Source organism: Nuphar pumila, chromosome 5, assembly GCF_984573655.1.
Source record: "Nuphar pumila chromosome 5, dmNupPumi1.hap1.1, whole genome shotgun sequence".
Classification (NCBI taxonomy): Eukaryota; Viridiplantae; Streptophyta; class Magnoliopsida; order Nymphaeales; family Nymphaeaceae; genus Nuphar; species Nuphar pumila.
Window position 1 is genome coordinate 131,056,203 of NC_143253.1, and position 17,947 is coordinate 131,074,149.

A 17,947-nucleotide genomic window follows, 5' to 3' on the forward strand; every position below is an offset into this window, starting at 1 on the left:
CTATAAGGTCTGATTGAGAAGATCAAACATTGAACTATGATTTCTAGTTCAGAATATACTTTAAACCAACTAGCATGAGAGAGAGAGAGAGGGAAACTTGCCAGTGCTGCTCACATGGAACTTGAAATGTACAACAGCCAATGAAGAAAGTCTTTGACAATAGGCATGGCTTGCAACAAGTGGATATTTCAACCTCCATTCTTGTTCACTACGCACCCTCCTAGTTAAGATTACATTAACACATCGAAGTCCTAACAACGAATCATTTTCTCCATTCCCAGCATCACTTATTGACTATGTTACCAGGACACGATGTACCCATGTCGACACGGGTACAGGTACCAGACACACCATTTTGCGTGTCCTACATTATATTATATTATATTATATTATATTATATTATATTATATATTAGTTTTTTAATATATTTTCAGTATATAATATATTATATTCAGTTTATTTTATATATATATATATATATATATATATATATAGCCGTGTCCCCATACCCACATCTTTTGGAATTGCTGTGTCGTACCCTCCATACCCGTAACCTGATGACATAGCTTATTGATAAGGACAGCTAACAAGAGAAACAACAAACAGTAAAGATATGAATAAGACGGTTTTCCAGCAAAGAAAAGTAATAAAGGAGTTCAGGAAGCCAAAAAAAAGGCAAAATTTTACAACTAAAGGCGCTATGAATCTCATCCAAACCAATTAAGGCTGCCAGATTATAAGATGCAGAGTACCTCATGTGGTACATCAAACCAGCTGCTGAAAACTGTTGGATATGAAAACTAGAAACTCAATAAGGAAGCAAATGAAGCTTATGTCCTTTGTCTTTTTGGCAGGCCCATTCTCCTTTTAGCATATCTATGGTAGGATTAAGGGAACTTTGTTATAGAAGCATGCATGTTTTGAACAAACAAAGAAGAAATTAAATCCAAATTCAAAGGATACTCCAACCGGATGCCCTCACCATCTGACGAGTAGAGGACTGTACCCTGCAGGCTCATAGCCTGAGTTGAACAAGCAGTGTCCTGTGTGAATAGATCAGAAGAAAACTGTCATGTTGAGGAAAATATTCTCATTGGTCATAGAGTACATCAATTGGCTGCCTCTCTTTTTTGTTTCCCTTTTTCTTTCTGAATGGTCAAGCTAGGTGCTTCCCCCAGGGGACTTACAATCCGAGATCTCTCAGTTAAGATAGTGCAACGCTAACCGGTGCAGCCATCAATCGACCACATACTGGGCTAAATATCATGAAGATAAACCTTCAAACATGTTCAGAGCTATATATCAAACGGGCAGTTCACTTAGAATGTGTCTCATGTTGACACAACGTGCCACCAATGTGTGTGTGTGTGCAAATTCACCATTCCGTTTTTGCATGTGAAAAATCTTAAAATACTTCAGATATGGCTTTCTTTGATTGGAATAAGCAAGAGTTTTGTTAAAACAAGCAAGGACGTCTTGCCAAAGGAGATTCTTAAAGTAAACAGCATTTAACCCCCAGCAATTCTTAAAATACTAGGACAGTCCGTTAGGTGATCACTTAGATTACAAGCAAGTAATCTAAGAGCTTGCCTTTTTTCATAAAACGTCTTTGCAGTGGCAACTGATACAAGGTACCACAATGATATTGTAAGAAAATAAGAAATCAACCAGGAGGAAAAGGTTCATTGAACTTGCAAAGCACAGCAAATGCCATGGATATTAGAAAAACATCTTTCTTATTAGATATATCTATTTCACAAATCATTTTATGCAGTTAAAAAATCTATCTTAAAATTTTCTAAAAAAATGAATCTGTATTTTATATTATCTTTTACTTAAAAAATGATAAAACCTAAATAACAAGGCACAACCATGACTTTTTTCATGTACCGCAAGTCTGCAGGGGACAAAAAATTGTGGATATGCTTATGCACATTAAAAAACAAGTAGAGTGTTGCAGATCACAAATCTTTTCAGCCACCCATCTTTGTCAACTTCTCTCCTTCCATCAATAAAAGGCAGCAGCAAAAAAAGCACAAGAAATCTCAATTTTTTCCCACTTTATATATTATTCAAAATTTTGCATTCACCATTACATGATCATTCTGTGAGATACCCCTAAACAGATTAGTAATGTTGAAATACCTGAAAGTCAACAAAAGCAACAGGGAGTCCACTCTTTCTTTGCATCTTTACTTTCAGAAATCCTGGAAATCTAAACGAAGAGGGGATGAGTCAGATGGCAGTTAAAAATGAAAAAAAAAACTATTAATTAGCCCCCGTTTGTATTACTTTATAAATAGCTCCATGCCATTTATAGTTATTTTAAATAGTAAGTTTTAGTTGTAGCTTACCTCATAAACAACTGAGTCAGTTCCTCCTCAGTACAAGTTGGGCCCAGATTTGCAACAAAGAGAGTTGGGCAAGGTGGATTGTCAGATGGTGCATCAGGCACTACTGATGGTATCTGCAAATATAAATGGATAAAATCTTGGAAAATTAAGTTCCATGCAGTTAAAGTGATTCCGTATTTTCTATATCCAGTATATTATAGCTGCATAAGCAAAAAAATGAAGGAAAGAGATTCATGTGGATGTCTAATATCATGAATAGATAAACACTGCACAATGCAAAAGGCAGGTTTGTGTCATACATTTCAAGTTACTCGTTCCAGAGGTTCATGCAATGGAAGAGCTCCTAATCCAGAACAAGTACCCATTTTTATGCATCCCAAACCAAATCATGCACACAATTCAAAGATGGACAATGGCAATAATGCACAATAGGCAGATATATTCAACTTACCGACTGTTTTAGGTCAACCGTTGATTGATTATCTGAACCCAAGAAACTGTCACATCAACATGGTAAAGTAAGTTAGATGAACCCAAGAAAAAAAGCAATATGAATATCTAAAAACTATAATATCTCATTTCGACCAAAGAAACCTAATCAACAAACATATACAAGGTGCCAACCAGGCAATGACCTGGCACAGCACAATTTTGCAAAGCAACTATTTGCTATACTTCAGCCTTAGGATCAATATAGGTAAAAAGTGGTGCTTTTAAGAAGTGTGCATTGACCTTTGTGCAGAAGGATAATCATTCATGATGTTGTGACCTGATGTGCCCAACCCAGCATTAGTGCCGCCAATGCCTGTTAGTGTGCAATTGTGCAAACATGTGAAAGATGAGCGGTTTGGAGAAGCAGCAATGACAATTCAACTCTCGCATGTTAGCAAGTTAACAGAAATTCAGCATCAACCTTAAACAATAATCAGTAGAAGCAACAGGCAAGCAGGTAAAAAAAATATAAGCACGAATTGAACCAGATGACAAATAAAACACTTAACATGTGCTATTGAACTGTAGATAAAGCTAAGATACAGCCAAATAGGCACAAAAAATGAACTAAACATTTTGAAGTGGACAACTTACCAGGTTCAGAACCTCTTGGAATGGAACCAGGTCCTTTCACTCTCTTATCTACTGGAGGACCCTCACTATCTGAAATTAGGGTATAAGTTTAATTAATTAAAAAAAAACGATTCACTTAACAGCATAACCTACAATTCAAAAGGATACTTCTGCTCAGTCAAGAAATGAGCAAATGAATATCATAGAAGGCATTCATATGCCATCGATAACAACTAAATAATGTGAATTTCTCTGTCAGGTCATCCGTGATTCCGTACCAGTTCTCAAGCGCTTAGTCCTGGAATTGGACCTGGCTAGATCAATGTGCAGAGTTGATCCCAAATCAAGATCATACTCCATGCCCTGTTGGAAAAAACAAAAAGAAAACATTATATTTATAATTTATAAAGGAAAGAAAGGCAGTCAATATACAGAGATATTAATATTTTAGGTTTACTAAACAGCCAAGAACAATTTAGTTGTGCTGCATGATTAACAGCAGGCATTTAGCGTCCCTCAATACCAGCCCCCAAAAATCGTCTTTGGCTTTTTCAAACACGAGTCGACTGGCATTTATTGTGCTCCTACTTTTTGGATGATCTTCTATTTGTTGGCTTAACAAATTTGACAAGTCATATGCATTAAGGCTCTCTTTGGGAGCAGGGCACCGGAGGAGTTGGGATGTAACCAGAGACAGTTATCTAACGTGGCACTGAAGATAAGGATTTGACTGACGTTTGGGAGGCATTGGAGGGAGGCAAGATTTTCAGCTGGGAATCAGCCGATTCCAACTCCTCCAAAATAGACATTTGAACTCCCCTTAGAAAGAAGAGGTATTTGTGATTACTGGATTCACAAGGATTCTGGTGAGTCCCCTAAATCGGTTTCACAACATTTACTGGATTCACAAGGATTATGGTGAGTCCCCTAAATCGGATTCACAAGGATTCTGGTGAGTCCCCTAAATCGGATTCACAAGGATTCCGGTGAATCCCCAAACATGGTGAGGAATCAAGAGTGGTTGAAAGCCTGGATCCTTGAAGTAGTTGTTTATGCTTCCAAACAAAAGAGGGAATCCACAACTCCTCTCAAATCCATTTTCCTTGAAATCCAGTAGTTGTACTTCCCTCGACTCCTTGCAATTCCCTCCAACACGGGTTCCCAAACAGAGCCTAAAATTTATAAATCAAGTAATCTACTGAAAATTAACTTTTCAAGATCTTTGTACCATCATTCTCCTAGAATGAATCAACTCCAACTCTCCATAAATTCTCTAGGCACTTCACATTCACTTGCTACATGGTGCATCTGATGCCAGATCAATGAGAGTTCGCCTAGGAGAGAGAGAGAGAGATGTCTCAGCATTGTGACTCCAATAAATAATCTACAGCTAGAGAGATTATCAATGTATTGCATGAAAATGCAATAAAGAATCCAAAGTTTGCCCAGAGACTCATAAACTCACATCCTAAATAGGGATGGGAGATGGGCTGACCTTGTTAAAATATGTATATATATATATACATATACTTATATATATACATCTGTATATATATAAGTATATATATACATATACTTATATATATACATCCGTATATATATATAAGTATATATATACATATATGTATATATACTATTTCTTCTTTTTAGTGAAATACCCGATAGGGGTATTATTGTAAAACCACCAATGTATTTTTCTATTTTCTTTTTTTACTTTTTCCTTTTTTTCTTTTACTTTTTTTTCTTTTATTTTTTTCCTTTTGTAATGACCACAAGGGGCCCCACACTTGTAGTCGTTGGGGCTCCAACGGTCAGATTTCTGACCGTTGGGGCTCCCAACGTCTACAAGGGAGCCCCCTTGTGGTTCCTTTTTAGAGCCTCCCTCCTCTATAAATAGAGGAGGTATTCTCCTCTTGTAGGCATGGGTCTTTACACCCTTCTCTTCCTTTCTTCAATAAATCCAACTTATGACTTTAAGTCATTTTCTATATTTGTGAGTTTTTGTGTGTGCACATTTGGTGTTTGTGTTCTTGGCTCTTGTAGTCACTTTTAAAGAGTGACTTTTTGCCCTATTGGTGCTTCCGCCTCTTTTCATTACATGGTATCAAAGCTCGGTTGGTGATTGGGCTTTTCTTTTGTCATCTTGGAAAGCGTGCCTCTCAAAGTTTTGAAGAAAGGAAGTATATTTGGTGCCGATGGAACGTGACTCTAAAGTGGAGTTTTCTTTCAAGCTAAATGGGTCCAACTATCTCATGTGGGCCTCCGCTATGGAAAATCATCTAAGAGGTAAGAAACTTTGGGGCTTTGTTATGGGAACTACTCCCGAACCCTCTCTTGTTCTTACCAAAATTGAAAATGAAGTTGAAAAGGCTTTAGATGGCGATGAGCGCATCAAAGCCATTAATGAACATCAATCCAAAATCGAGGATTGGGAAAGTAACCATGCCAAAATTTTGGCATGGTTTATGAACAATGTAGATCTTAAAAATTGTGCTAATATTGCCAAGTTTAGAAGGGCCAATGAGGCTTGGTTTTTCCTTAAGGGTATGTATACCCAAAAGGATCTTGCTCGGCAATTCTTTTGTCAAGAAAAAATTTGTTCCACCAAACAAATGGATATGAGTGTCCGGGACTATTTTAGCTCTCTAACCCCTCTTTGGGATGAGCTTGCCCTTCTTGAGCCCAAATGGGTTGCTCCACAAGATATTGAACTAAGAAGGGAACAAATTGAAAATGAGCACTTTTTTCAATTCCTTCATGGACTTCGCCCGGAATTTGAACAAGTGAGGGCATCTCTTCTTCATAGAAGCAAAACCCTACCTATTGAAGATGCTCTTGCCGAGGTATGTCAAGAAGAAACTCGACTTGGCTTGAGCATTAGGAATGATGAGGTTTTGGCCGTTAATAGGCCCGGATCAAATGTTAAAGCATATAGACCTCCCCACTTTAACAAAAATATCAATGGGCCTAGAAAGGGAATCATATGCCACTATTGTAATGAACCGGGGCACATTAGACCGGTTTGTCCAAAGCTTAAAGGAAAGGTTGCCGCGGTTGGAGAAAATTCTCCAAAGAAAGAAGAAAGTACCAAAGAAGGAGATATCAAAGAAACTCTTAATCATATCTCCGAAGTTCTCCAACATCTTCTCAAGTCTTCTCCTTCAACATCCGGAGCCGCCATCGCCTACTCTTCATCACCTCCAGGTATGTGGATACTAGACTCTGGTGCTTCTTTTCATATGACATCTCATAAAAACTCTCTTTCAAATGTTTTTTCCGAACCCATGTCCTCTTATGTTTCAACGGCCGATGGAACGTCATTAAAAATTGAAAGTATTGGAACACTTGACTTCAAAAATTCTCAAAACTTTTTTGTTCCTAAAGTAAGAGTTGTTCCAAAAATTAATTTAAATCTTTTTTCCGTTTCCCAAATCACCGACCATGGATGCCAAGTCTCTTTCTCACCTAAAGATTGCATCGTGCAGGATCTCTAGTCAGGGAAGCTGATTGGGCAAGGCCATAGAAAGGGTGATCTCTATTTTATGGACTTTTTGACGCTTCCATCTAAGTCATCTTGCAATCTTGTTAAAGACAAAAGTATTGGAATTTGGCATGAGAGACTTGGTCATCCAAATTTTGTAAAAATGTCTCTTTTCCCTTTTTTGAACAATACTTGTAAAGACAATCACATGACTTGTAAAGATTGCATTTTTGGGAAATCTAAAGCTACTCCGTTTCCTCAAAGAAGTTATTTTGCCACTCGGCCATTTGAACTTGTTCATTCCGACGTGTGGGGACCTTCCCCAATTTTATCTAAAGGAGGTTTTTCGTATTATGTGGTCTTTATTGATGACTTCACTAGATTTACGTGGATATACTTCCTAAGTCGCAAATCTGAAGTCTTCTCTTTCTTTAAAGAATTTCATGCAATGGTTAAAAATCAATTTTTGGGAAATCTATCTATTCTTAGGTCCGATTCGGGAGGTGAATATATGTCTAATGATTTTCAAAATTACTTAAAAGAAAATGGAATTTGTCATCAACGTTCATGTCCCAACACTCCGCAACAAAATGGTCTAGCGGAAAGAAAGCATAGGCACATAATAGAAACTACAAGAACATTATTGATTTCAAAAAATATCCCAAAATCCTTTTGGGCCGAAGCGGTTCTAACTTCAACATATCTCATCAATAGAATCCCTTCATCCTCTTTGAAAAATCTTTCTCCATTTGAAAAACTTTACAATATGTCTCCCGATTATAAAAGATTAAGAATTTTTGGATGTAAATGTTTTGTTTTAACTCGCAAAAAATAATAAACTTTCTCCTAAGGCTATTGAATGTATTTTTTGGGGATATGGCGAAAAACAAAAAGGATATCGATGTTTTGACATACTTAATAATAAACTTTATATCTCAAAAGATGTCACATTCCTCGAAGAAGAAAATGGTTTTTCACATCAACCAAATGAAAATATTGACTATTCCTTTTTATTTGACTTGTTACCTCAAGAAAACATCATAGATGATCATATTGATCTTAGTAAACCTCTTAATGAAGATCTTGTTGAACATCCAAATAATGATCAAAACTTAGAAGAAAATGCTTCAAGACAAATACAAGTCTACTTTAGAAGGAATGAAAGAAATCCTCCTTGTGACCTTGAAAGATTTTCTCAAAGTGAGTCGATAGAAGAAACCTCTCAAAGAAGATCAAATCGCATTCCTAAGATTCCAAATAGATTTGTTTCTTATGACTCTTTTTTCCCTAATTATCGAGCATGTCTTCTTGCTCTTCACTCCTTTCATGAACCATCTCATTACAATGATGCTAAACAATATGATCATTGGAATGAAGCTATGGAGCTTGAACTTAATGCCCTTAAAAAGGCGCAAACTTGGGAAATCATTGATCCTCCTAATGGCAAGAAACCCATTGGTTGTAGATGGGTGTTTAAAGTAAAAACTAAGAGTGATGGTTCATTAGAAAGATATAAGGCTAGGTTGGTAGCCAAAGGTTATGCCCAAGAGTATGGGGTAGACTATGATGAAACTTTTGCCCCAGTTGCTCGAATGACTAGTGTTCGAGCCCTTATTGTTATAGCTTCTGTTAAAAAATGGCCCATCTTTCAACTTGACGTTAAAAATGCATTCTTGAATGGTAATTTAAATAAAGAAGTTTATATGGAACCACCTCCAGGTATGAATTTAAATGGAAAAGTTTTAAAATTAAAAAAGGCTTTATATGGACTTAAGCAAGCTCCTAAAGCTTGGTATGACAGGTTTAGTAATGTATTAATCAATTTAGGTTTTTCTTCTTGCTATACTGACACTGTTCTTTTTGTCAAAAGGACAGGTGACTCCATTATTATGCTTCTGTTGTATGTTGATGATATGATCATCACTGGGAATGACAAAAATGGAGTAAATGATGTTAAGTCTATACTAAAAGATACTTTTGATATGTCTGACCTTGGTTATTTGAGATATTTTTTAGGAATTGAAGTGGCTTATTCCGCACGAGGATACATCTTATCTCAAATGAAGTTAGCTGCAGAAATTTGTACCAAATCAGGAATATCTGATGAAAAGAAAGTTGAGACTCCCGAAGTTATCAATGCAAAACTAAGACTTGAAGATGATGTTCTCCTTGAAGATTCAACTCCTTACCGTCAATTAATTGGATCCCTCACCTATCTATCCATTACCCGTCCTGACATAGCTCATGCGGTTCATGCAGCAAGCCAGTTTCAGCATGCACCTACCACGATTCATATGGCGGCCGTAATGAGAATTGTGCGATATATCAAAAATACCATCTCCAAGGGACTCTTCTTATCCTCTTCCTCATCTCTTGAATTGACTGTTTTTACTGATGCTGACTGGGGAGGAAATCCCAATGATCGTATCTCAATTACGGGTCTTTGTATTTTTTTAGGTGAATCTCTCATCTCGTGGAGATGCAAGAAGCAGCAGAAAGTCTCCTTATCATCTACTGAAGCTGAATATCGGGCTATGGCGATGACAACTATGGAAATTGTATGGCTCAGAAGTCTTCTTGGTGACATGGGCGTTTCCATTTCCACTCCCACCAAAATCTGTTGTGATAACAAAAGTGCGATATACATTGCCAGCAATCACACCTTTCATGAGCGAACCAAGCATATCAAAATGGATTGCCATTATGTTCGAGACGAATATCTCAAAGGGACCATCACATTGCCTTATGTCACTTCAGAGTATCAACTGGCTGACTTCTTCACCAAGGCGCTTCCAACTCCACGATTTATGTTCCTCCTTAGCAAACTTTCGGTCTTCTCCCCGTAAAGTTTGAGGGGGCGTGTTAAAATATGTATATATATATATATATATATATACATATACTTATATATATATATACATCCGTATATATATATATATATATATGTATATATACTATTTCTTCTTTTTAGTGAAATACCCGATAGGGGTATTATTGTAAAACCACCAATGTATTTTTCTATTTTCTTTTTTTACTTTTTTCTTTTTTTTCTTTTACTTTTTTTTCTTTTATTTTTTTTCTTTTGTAATGACCACAAGGGGCCCCACACTTGTAGTCGTTGGGGCTCCAACGGTCAGATTTCTGACCGTTGGGGCTCCCAACGTCTACAAGGGAGCCCCCTTGTGGTTCCTTTTTAGAGCCTCCCTCCTCTATAAATAGAGGAGGTATTCTCTTACACCCTTCTCTTCCTTTCTTCAATAAATCCAACTTATGACTTTAAGTCATTTTCTATATTTGTGAGTTTTTGTGTGTGCACATTTGGTGTTTGTGTTCTTGGCTCTTGTAGTCACTCTTAAAGAGTGACTTTTTGCCCTATTGGTGCTTCCGCCTCTTTTCATTACAGACCTGACCCGACCCAGCCTGGTTTCTTGGATGGGCCAACCAGCCCCTTGACGGGTCATGCTTGACCAGAACCCTAGACCCAGTCCCAGCCCAGACAGGTCCAACCATCAGCCACCTGCAGGGTGTAGCTCAGGTGGTCAAACGCCTGGTGACAAGCCGGCTGGGTCTCCAAAAGGAGGCCTGGGCAGCAGGCAGCCCATGAGCTGTTTGGCTCAATGCCCACCCCTAAGCTAGCTTCCTTCTAGGGTAAAAACTTTATTGTTAGGATTCTTCTCAAAATTTTCCATCTTCTTAACCAATAACCATAAACCTAACTCAATTATGAAGCATGGTTTGAACTTTGAGTGCCAAGGAGGAAAAAGCATGGACAGAGTATCAAACAATATGATAATGACCTCTAATATTTAAAGCTATAATCTTTATATTTTTAGTATACTTACACATAATATATAAAACAATCATATTCCAAAACTATGTGAGCAAACGTTCAGCAAAAAGGGAAAGAAAAATCACAGCCGAATCGAAAACATAAATGATATCCAGCTTTTAACTCTAATGCGCTCCATATAAAAGCAAAATGTGAATAATCAATCATCAGAAAGAACTACATAACAAATCAAAAGTGGAATACTGAACCATGTTGAATAGGAAACATACATTGAGAGCATGCATTGCAGAGACGGCAGATTGCTGGTCAGAGAAGACTGCGAATGCAAAAGCCTGTTTCCAACACCAGAACTAGTCAGGATGACCTCGGTAAAATATCATTAAGTACATTGCTTCTCATATGACAATTTCCAATATCTAATAGAAACAACGGGTATATACAGAATAACAACAACAATAACAATAATAAAATTTATCATTATTAAATACATTCTTTAAAATGATAGAATTTTCTACTTTATATTATATTTCATATAATATATGTAATTATATACAATATATGTGACTCAGCCAAGTCATGAGCGTGAACCAAGTCACTAGCCGAGTCATGCTAAAACTCATCTGACTTGTCTGAGTTATGTTGATTTCTGGGTCATTCACTAGTTTGACCCAGTAAGTGACCGAGTCAAACTGAGTCAACCGAGTCATTGGGTTCACTCGGAGAGTCTTTAAACCTTGGTCACAATTTCCATTTCCCACCTAACTTGTCACTGCGGCACCATTAGATCGGCGCCTATGCCATAACGTCCACCCAGCCCACCACCATGACCATGCCCAAAACCCACACCAGCCCACCTCCAAGCCCACAACTTAAACCACCATCATGACCTCCTTGAAAACCGCCCCTAAGCCCATAACCACCTCCAAGAAACCCACCATTAAGAAAACTGTTCTTCTCAATCCATCGTTGAACCCACCCTTGACATCATTCGGGAGAAGCTCTCTCTCTCTCTCTCTCTCTCTCTCTCTCTCTCTCTCTCTCTGTGTGTGTGTGTGTGTGTGTGTGTGTTATTCTAGCTGGAAAAAGGGCTTTTCAGCCAGCTCTCCATCACTCTCTTTGGTCGGAAACACTAGTGTTTATGACAATTTTTTGGCATCACAGATGGTCCCGAGCATGGTCCAAAATCCATGTTTTAGGGTTTGGGTCTGACCCCATAATTCCTAATCTGATTCAATAACAGATTTGCATCTTATTTTGTAATCAGTATGTGAGAAAAGTATGCCAGATTTGGGAAAATATGTTGGATCTGGATCATAGGTTCAACAGAGCTTGACCCATTAACAATGCTACTATCACCTACTTTCCAACCCAAATTGGATCTTAAATGACTAGCTAGTACAAAAGGTGGATTGAGTAGGCACAGTTAGATCCAAAGCCAAGCTAGTTAATTTTGATCTATGTTGCATCTTAATTGTATGTAAGACCAATATGAGTTTTGTGGACCTAAGTCCATATTTTTTTAGGTCGATATAATAAAATCTAGATATGATTAGTTTGTGTTAGAATCAAGTTGGACGTAAATATTTTCTTCATTTTCAACAAGCCTGTTCATAAAATTTGTCATAAAAAAGGAAGAGAAAGGCAATCAAATGTAAATACCATACTTGCACATAAGTTTGGAAGCTGCTACCTGAAGAGGCAACTATGAAATCCATACATCCTCCCAAACAGCTTCAAAATGGATGTGATAAGTACTAGACGGAATTTTGATGGTGCTCCCAAACAGGCAAGTGGGAACTACCAAATCCACAGAATTTGTGGATTTCATACTGCCCTCCCCAGCTACCTCTAACTACCAGCTCCCAAACAGAGCCTTAGTATATCTTAGCAAATTATTCAGTTCTTTCAAAATACTATGAAAATTTAAAGAGAAAAGAAAATACAATAAGCAAAAATTTCTATACTTTCCAAGTTCTAGGACTATATAGGAAAAACTCAAATATCATCCAATATATTGTGAAGTGTGATGATAATTTTAACTCCAGTTATGTTTGAATAAATAAAGACATTTTCAGGATTTTTCTTTTGTCGCACTCTGAGAAACATCACCGAAGATAGTGCTAATTCCTTCAAATCTCAAAGGCCTTTGTCACAGAGTTGACAATCAACCCCCCACCCCACCCCCCGCCACACACAAAAAAAAAAGAGAGAAAAAAAACAAGGGCAAAAGAAAAAAAATGAATTGAATATAAGGGCAAAATGTATCAGAACAAGAGTATACCATACCTCAATAATAATGATGACTCCATCTAACTGATATGAATCATATTACATCAATGTTGGATAAGCATGTGTTAACCCTATCCATCCAGATCTAGGGCCAAGCCCTTTTTGATAGAAAAGGAATTTCCATTTTTCAGTTTTGGGAATTCTCCATATTCTGGCCACTCTCACCATGCTCATAGTTAAACATAACTGAAGCATCAAACAGAAAATGGCGAGTAACATTCTATCAGAAAAGTGGTACATGTGCTCCATTTCACATTTCCTCCATTAGATATATACTTCTCATTTGTTTTATTCCTTATCTAAACATGGATAATGGATTATAAATAATTTATGATGTATCAGTTCCAGCTCTACTTATCTCGCCAAGTAAAACCACCAGGTCCGAACCACTAACTGCATTGCAATAGGTCCTGGACAATTGGCTAAGCAAGCACATGAAAAGTTGGTTGGTTCTTTTGATGCCATATCTAAGTCACAGGGACTCGGCAAAACAGGTGCCGCACCCCCGTCGACGCGACGCAACGCGGGTGCGGCACCGGGTGCGGTCAACGCACCCAGGATCATTTTTGTTCACTTTTCGGCGTTAAAAAAAAAAACAATAAAAAGGAGGATTAGGGCAAAAAAAAATTGCCCTAATCTCTCCTCTCCTCTCCCGCTCAGCTCGAGCTCTCTCCTACCGACGCCCCAGTGCCACCTCCTAGGCTCCTCCTCTCCATTCGCAGGTATGTACCCTCTCTCGCTCTCTTCTTGTGTCGGCAGGGAAGGGGTCGAGCACCCCCCCCACCCACCCACCCACCCCCCCTGTGCCCTCTCGCTCTCTTGTTGGGTCGGGAGGGGAGGGGCTGAGCCCCCCCTACTCCCTCTGTTTTCAGCAGGGGAGGGGGTCGAGCCCCCGTCCCTGCTCCCTCTTATTTTAGGGGAGGGGCCGAGTCCCTCCCTATTTTTGGCAGGGGAGGGGCAGATCCCCCCTCCTTGCTCCTGATTTTATATATATTTTTATATCAAGATAATGTTTGTATAATTGATTTGAAATTTTGAATGTATTTTTTTTTTGTGTTTTTAGGATAAAAATGACGGATAAAGGAAAAGGACTTGCGTCATCCTCATCCCAACATGTGAGTTCAGCTGCTAGTTTTGCAAATAGTTGTAGTGGGATTGATGATGTGGGGTCACTATGGGTAAATGTAGATAAACTTGTAAAAACTGGAGAAGTAAGTGGTGAAAACAAGAGATTTCGATGCAAGCTCTGCGAAAGAGATTTTGTTGGGTCTTACACAAGAGTGAATGCTCATTTGTTGAGAAAAAATACGAACCACACTTCTTGCAGAAGAGAGGGCAAATGTGAAGAGGTTGCTGGAGATTAAAAAATATTCATGGGAGCAAAATGAAGTTTCTATTGTGTCTGATGGATAGACAGATATTCAAAGGCATCCACTAATCAATTTCATTGCATGTTCGCTTAATGACCCAATATTCTTGAAAGCAGTTGATGCATCTGGGGAATATAAAAATGCAGAGTATTTGAAGGGATTGTTTATAGAAGTCATAAAAGAAGTGGGTGATCAGAAAGTTGTACAAATCATTACAGACAACGCTCTAGTTTGTAAAAGTGCAGCGTTGAGTTTGGGGAGTGAGTACCTTCATATTTTTTGGACTCCCTGTGTAGCACATAGCTTAAATCTGACCCTAAAGAGCATCTGCAACCCCAAAGAAGAAGAAAATTCACAAGCATATGCTTTATGTTCATGGATTGAAGATTTAGAAAGAAATGTCAAAAGCATTAGAAATTTTGTTGTTAACCATCATCGTGCTAATGCTATATTTAATAGACATTCTGACATGAAATTGTTGAAGGTCGCGGAAACACATTTTGCGTCTATCATTGTGATGGTGTAGAGGATTAAAAGAGTGAAGAATGCTTTGATTAACATGGTGACTGATGAAAATTGAACATTCTATCGTGATGATGATGATATCCAGGCTCAAGAAATTAAAAAATTCATTCTTGATGATGAGTTTTGGGACAGAGTGGTATACTTTCTTCAATTTACGCAATCTATTTGAGAAATGTTAAGAGAAGTTGATAAGGATGAGCCCATGCTCCACAGAGTTTATGAAATGTGGGATAATATGATTGAAAAAATACAAGCTATAGTTTTCAAGCATGAAGAAAAAAATCTTGCATTGGATGATTCAGAATTTTTTAATCATATTCATTCAATTTTAGTCAGAAGATGGGATAAGACCAACACTACTTTACATTGCATGACACATTCTCTTAATCCAAAATATTATGCAAATAAGTGGCGAGCTGGTGGTATTGGTCGTGTCCCTCAAAATTTAGACCCAGAGCTATCAAGACATAGAAATATGTGTATGACAAGACTTTTTCCAAAAGCATATCTTCTACGTCAAGTTACACAAGAGTTTGGAAAATTTTCATCTTCGAGAATATATGGACTGGCATTATTCGCGAGAGAAGAGGATAATATAGATCCTATCACATGGTAGTCAACATTTGGATCAGAAACACCTCTTCTCCAACGTCTTGCATTAAGATTGCTATCGTAGTCTGCTAGTTCATCTTGTTGTGAAAGAAATTGGAGCACATATTCTCAAATCCACAACATGAAGAGAAACAAACTCACCAGCAAGCGTGCAGAGGATTTAGTATATGTTCATTCAAATCTTCGATTACTTTCGTGAACCAATGATGAATACAAGTACTAATTTTCTCACTTAGTTATTTGATTATTTCTTAGTTTTTCATTTAAATATACTTGTATTATATTTAACATTTTCAAATTGGGTTTGTAACGCAGACAAGGAACATCCAAATTTTGGAATGTAAACCCAGAAGAGTGTGACTTCGAGGAAAAGCATGATTTCAACATAACAAACATGGATTTAGCTGAGCCCAGTATTTCTTCTAATGATGCATTTGATGATGAAGAAGAAAATTATTAAGATCAATTACTTCATCAGGATATACTTTGGTATGTAATTTAGTTCTTTTCTGCCTTACTTATTTGATTGATATTTAGGTTGATTTATGTAGTTGCTTTACTTATTTGATTGATATTTAGGTTGATATATTGCATGAATGATGATTGATGAATGATATTATGACAATGTTAACTGTTAAATGTTAATTGTTAAAACTTCAAAATTATATATATATAATTTTTTTATATATATTTTTGCCCCTGCCGCACCCTCGCACCCTAGGTTTTTGAAAGTGCCGCACCCGCACCCGCACCCATGTGACATAGTGCCATATGTATTTCGAGTTTTTTTAAGGTGTCGCATCGCCGCACCCGCACCTATGTGACATAGCTTACAAGTAACATGATTCTCAGAGCTTATGCATGACAAGTAGTATAAAGATATCAATTGCTTAGATTGTAGCCAAAATAAAGGGGGCTACGCTCCAAGGAGACTAAAATAGCAAGGAACAAAATTTAAGGATGATTATTAAGATTTCATTGAGCTGCAACAATGACTAAAAAGCTAATCTTCTTGTGATGAGAATCTATACCATCATCATCCGATGTTGTGGTTGATGACTTGTACCTAAAAAGCTAGTCTTTCTTCATTTATTGATGAACAATGTGATATCTCACATTGGGTAAATCCTTAACCCTTCCTCCTCTTACTGATACTACAGAATGTTCTCCAAAATGCAAAATACCAGGTATATAAGTTGTGATTTCAAATCCAGAGGTTAATCATACTCTGGAAACTTTCAGAAAGACAGATAAGACACCCTTACCGTAGCTCTACAGAACCGTACATGACATTTTTGCCTCATACGGCTTCTCATTCAATTCTTTTGAAGGAATTGGATCCTTTTCCTCGTCCAAGGAACTAGAGGTATACTAAGAACTCTTCATGTCATTCATTTAGCCTCATAAACCCATCTTGTTTCGGTTCCTCTCAATTCTTCTATCTCTCAAATTTCTTTTTTATTACTTTCATATTCCAGATTCTCCCACATTTACCGAAATTTGTCTTGCGATTGGAGGATGCAATATGATATTTACATAATAGGGTTTCGACGCTTTTCAGAATCCCCACTTCTCTTATGCAATCTAAATCACCAACATGGTAATCTGCTTTTCGTTAAAAACAAGAGGTTTTCACTTCATTACTATCCACCAATCAGATTGAAACTTCTTTTTCATTTTTGCAAAGCAAAAATTGACAAAGGGAGGTGATTTCTTTATCAAGAAACAACAACAAGAGTTGATTTTTTAGGTCGTTTCCCCAAAGAAGCAACGAAAGACAAACCCCAACCCTAGAAAACTCAATCTCAGGATAGAAGGAGAAGAATTTACAGAGAGGGAGGGAGAGATTGGGGGGGTGACCTGAGAGGAGTGACCGGAGTGCTTGATTTGGTAGGTCTGGAAGCCAGGGAAGTCGCGGAAGAGATTGAAGATCTCGCGGGGTTTGACGTCTCCCGGGAGGCCGGCGATGAAGAGGGTCCTGAGCTCGTCGGGGTGGCCCTGCAGGGGAGGAGGCAGAGAAGGCGGGTAGGCCGAGTGAACGACGGCTGCTGCTGCCAGTGGTGGTGGTGGTGGTTGGTGGAGGTAGTGGTGCTGAGGAGGGTAGTGAATGTGGTGGTAGGGGGTGGCGGCGTTGGGCTGGGGAAGATATGGGTAGTGGTAAGGGTTCTGAAGGTTGGTCGCCGTCGTCCCTCCTCCTCCATAAGCAGTGGCCATGCCGTCCATCTCTCTCTCTGCAAAGAAGGCGAGAGCTTGGAGATTTTTCCTTATTACTTGAAGGTAGTGTTTTGGAGGGGTGGGTGGGAGTCTTAATTGAGTTGGGTTGGGTTGGGGTCTACCGAGCCAATTAGCTAATGACATAGATCTGGTTTGACCAACGGGGCCACCCCGACCACGTGGCCCGCAAGGTGGTTGTGAGGGCGTTCAGATGAAGGAACCGGATCAAACCCTACTGATGCACAAG

The 17,947-nt window shown here is 38.2% G+C and overlaps 1 protein-coding gene across 2 annotated transcripts; it reads right to left on the minus strand.

The window, feature by feature from the left end:
* Positions 1 to 603: 603 nt before the first annotated feature.
* Positions 604 to 17,744, minus strand: LOC149838749 (uncharacterized). Of its 2 annotated transcripts, none has more exons than XM_090007782.1 (10): positions 17,347 to 17,744; positions 10,960 to 11,022; positions 3,698 to 3,782; positions 3,441 to 3,509; positions 3,087 to 3,159; positions 2,806 to 2,851; positions 2,355 to 2,467; positions 2,146 to 2,215; positions 964 to 1,043; positions 604 to 876 (listed from the first exon to the last, which is right to left on the minus strand). In XM_090007782.1, the coding sequence occupies exons 1-10, from the start codon at positions 17,707 to 17,709 to the stop codon at positions 831 to 833; spliced, it is 1,008 nt and encodes a 335-aa protein (XP_089863908.1). In that variant the 5' UTR covers positions 17,710 to 17,744; the 3' UTR covers positions 604 to 830. The 2 variants fall into 2 exon arrangements, 1 of the variants encoding a protein (XP_089863908.1); XR_016432209.1 differs by having other exon boundaries at positions 821 to 876; positions 2,146 to 2,207.
* Between the last annotated feature and the right edge of the window lie 203 nt (positions 17,745 to 17,947).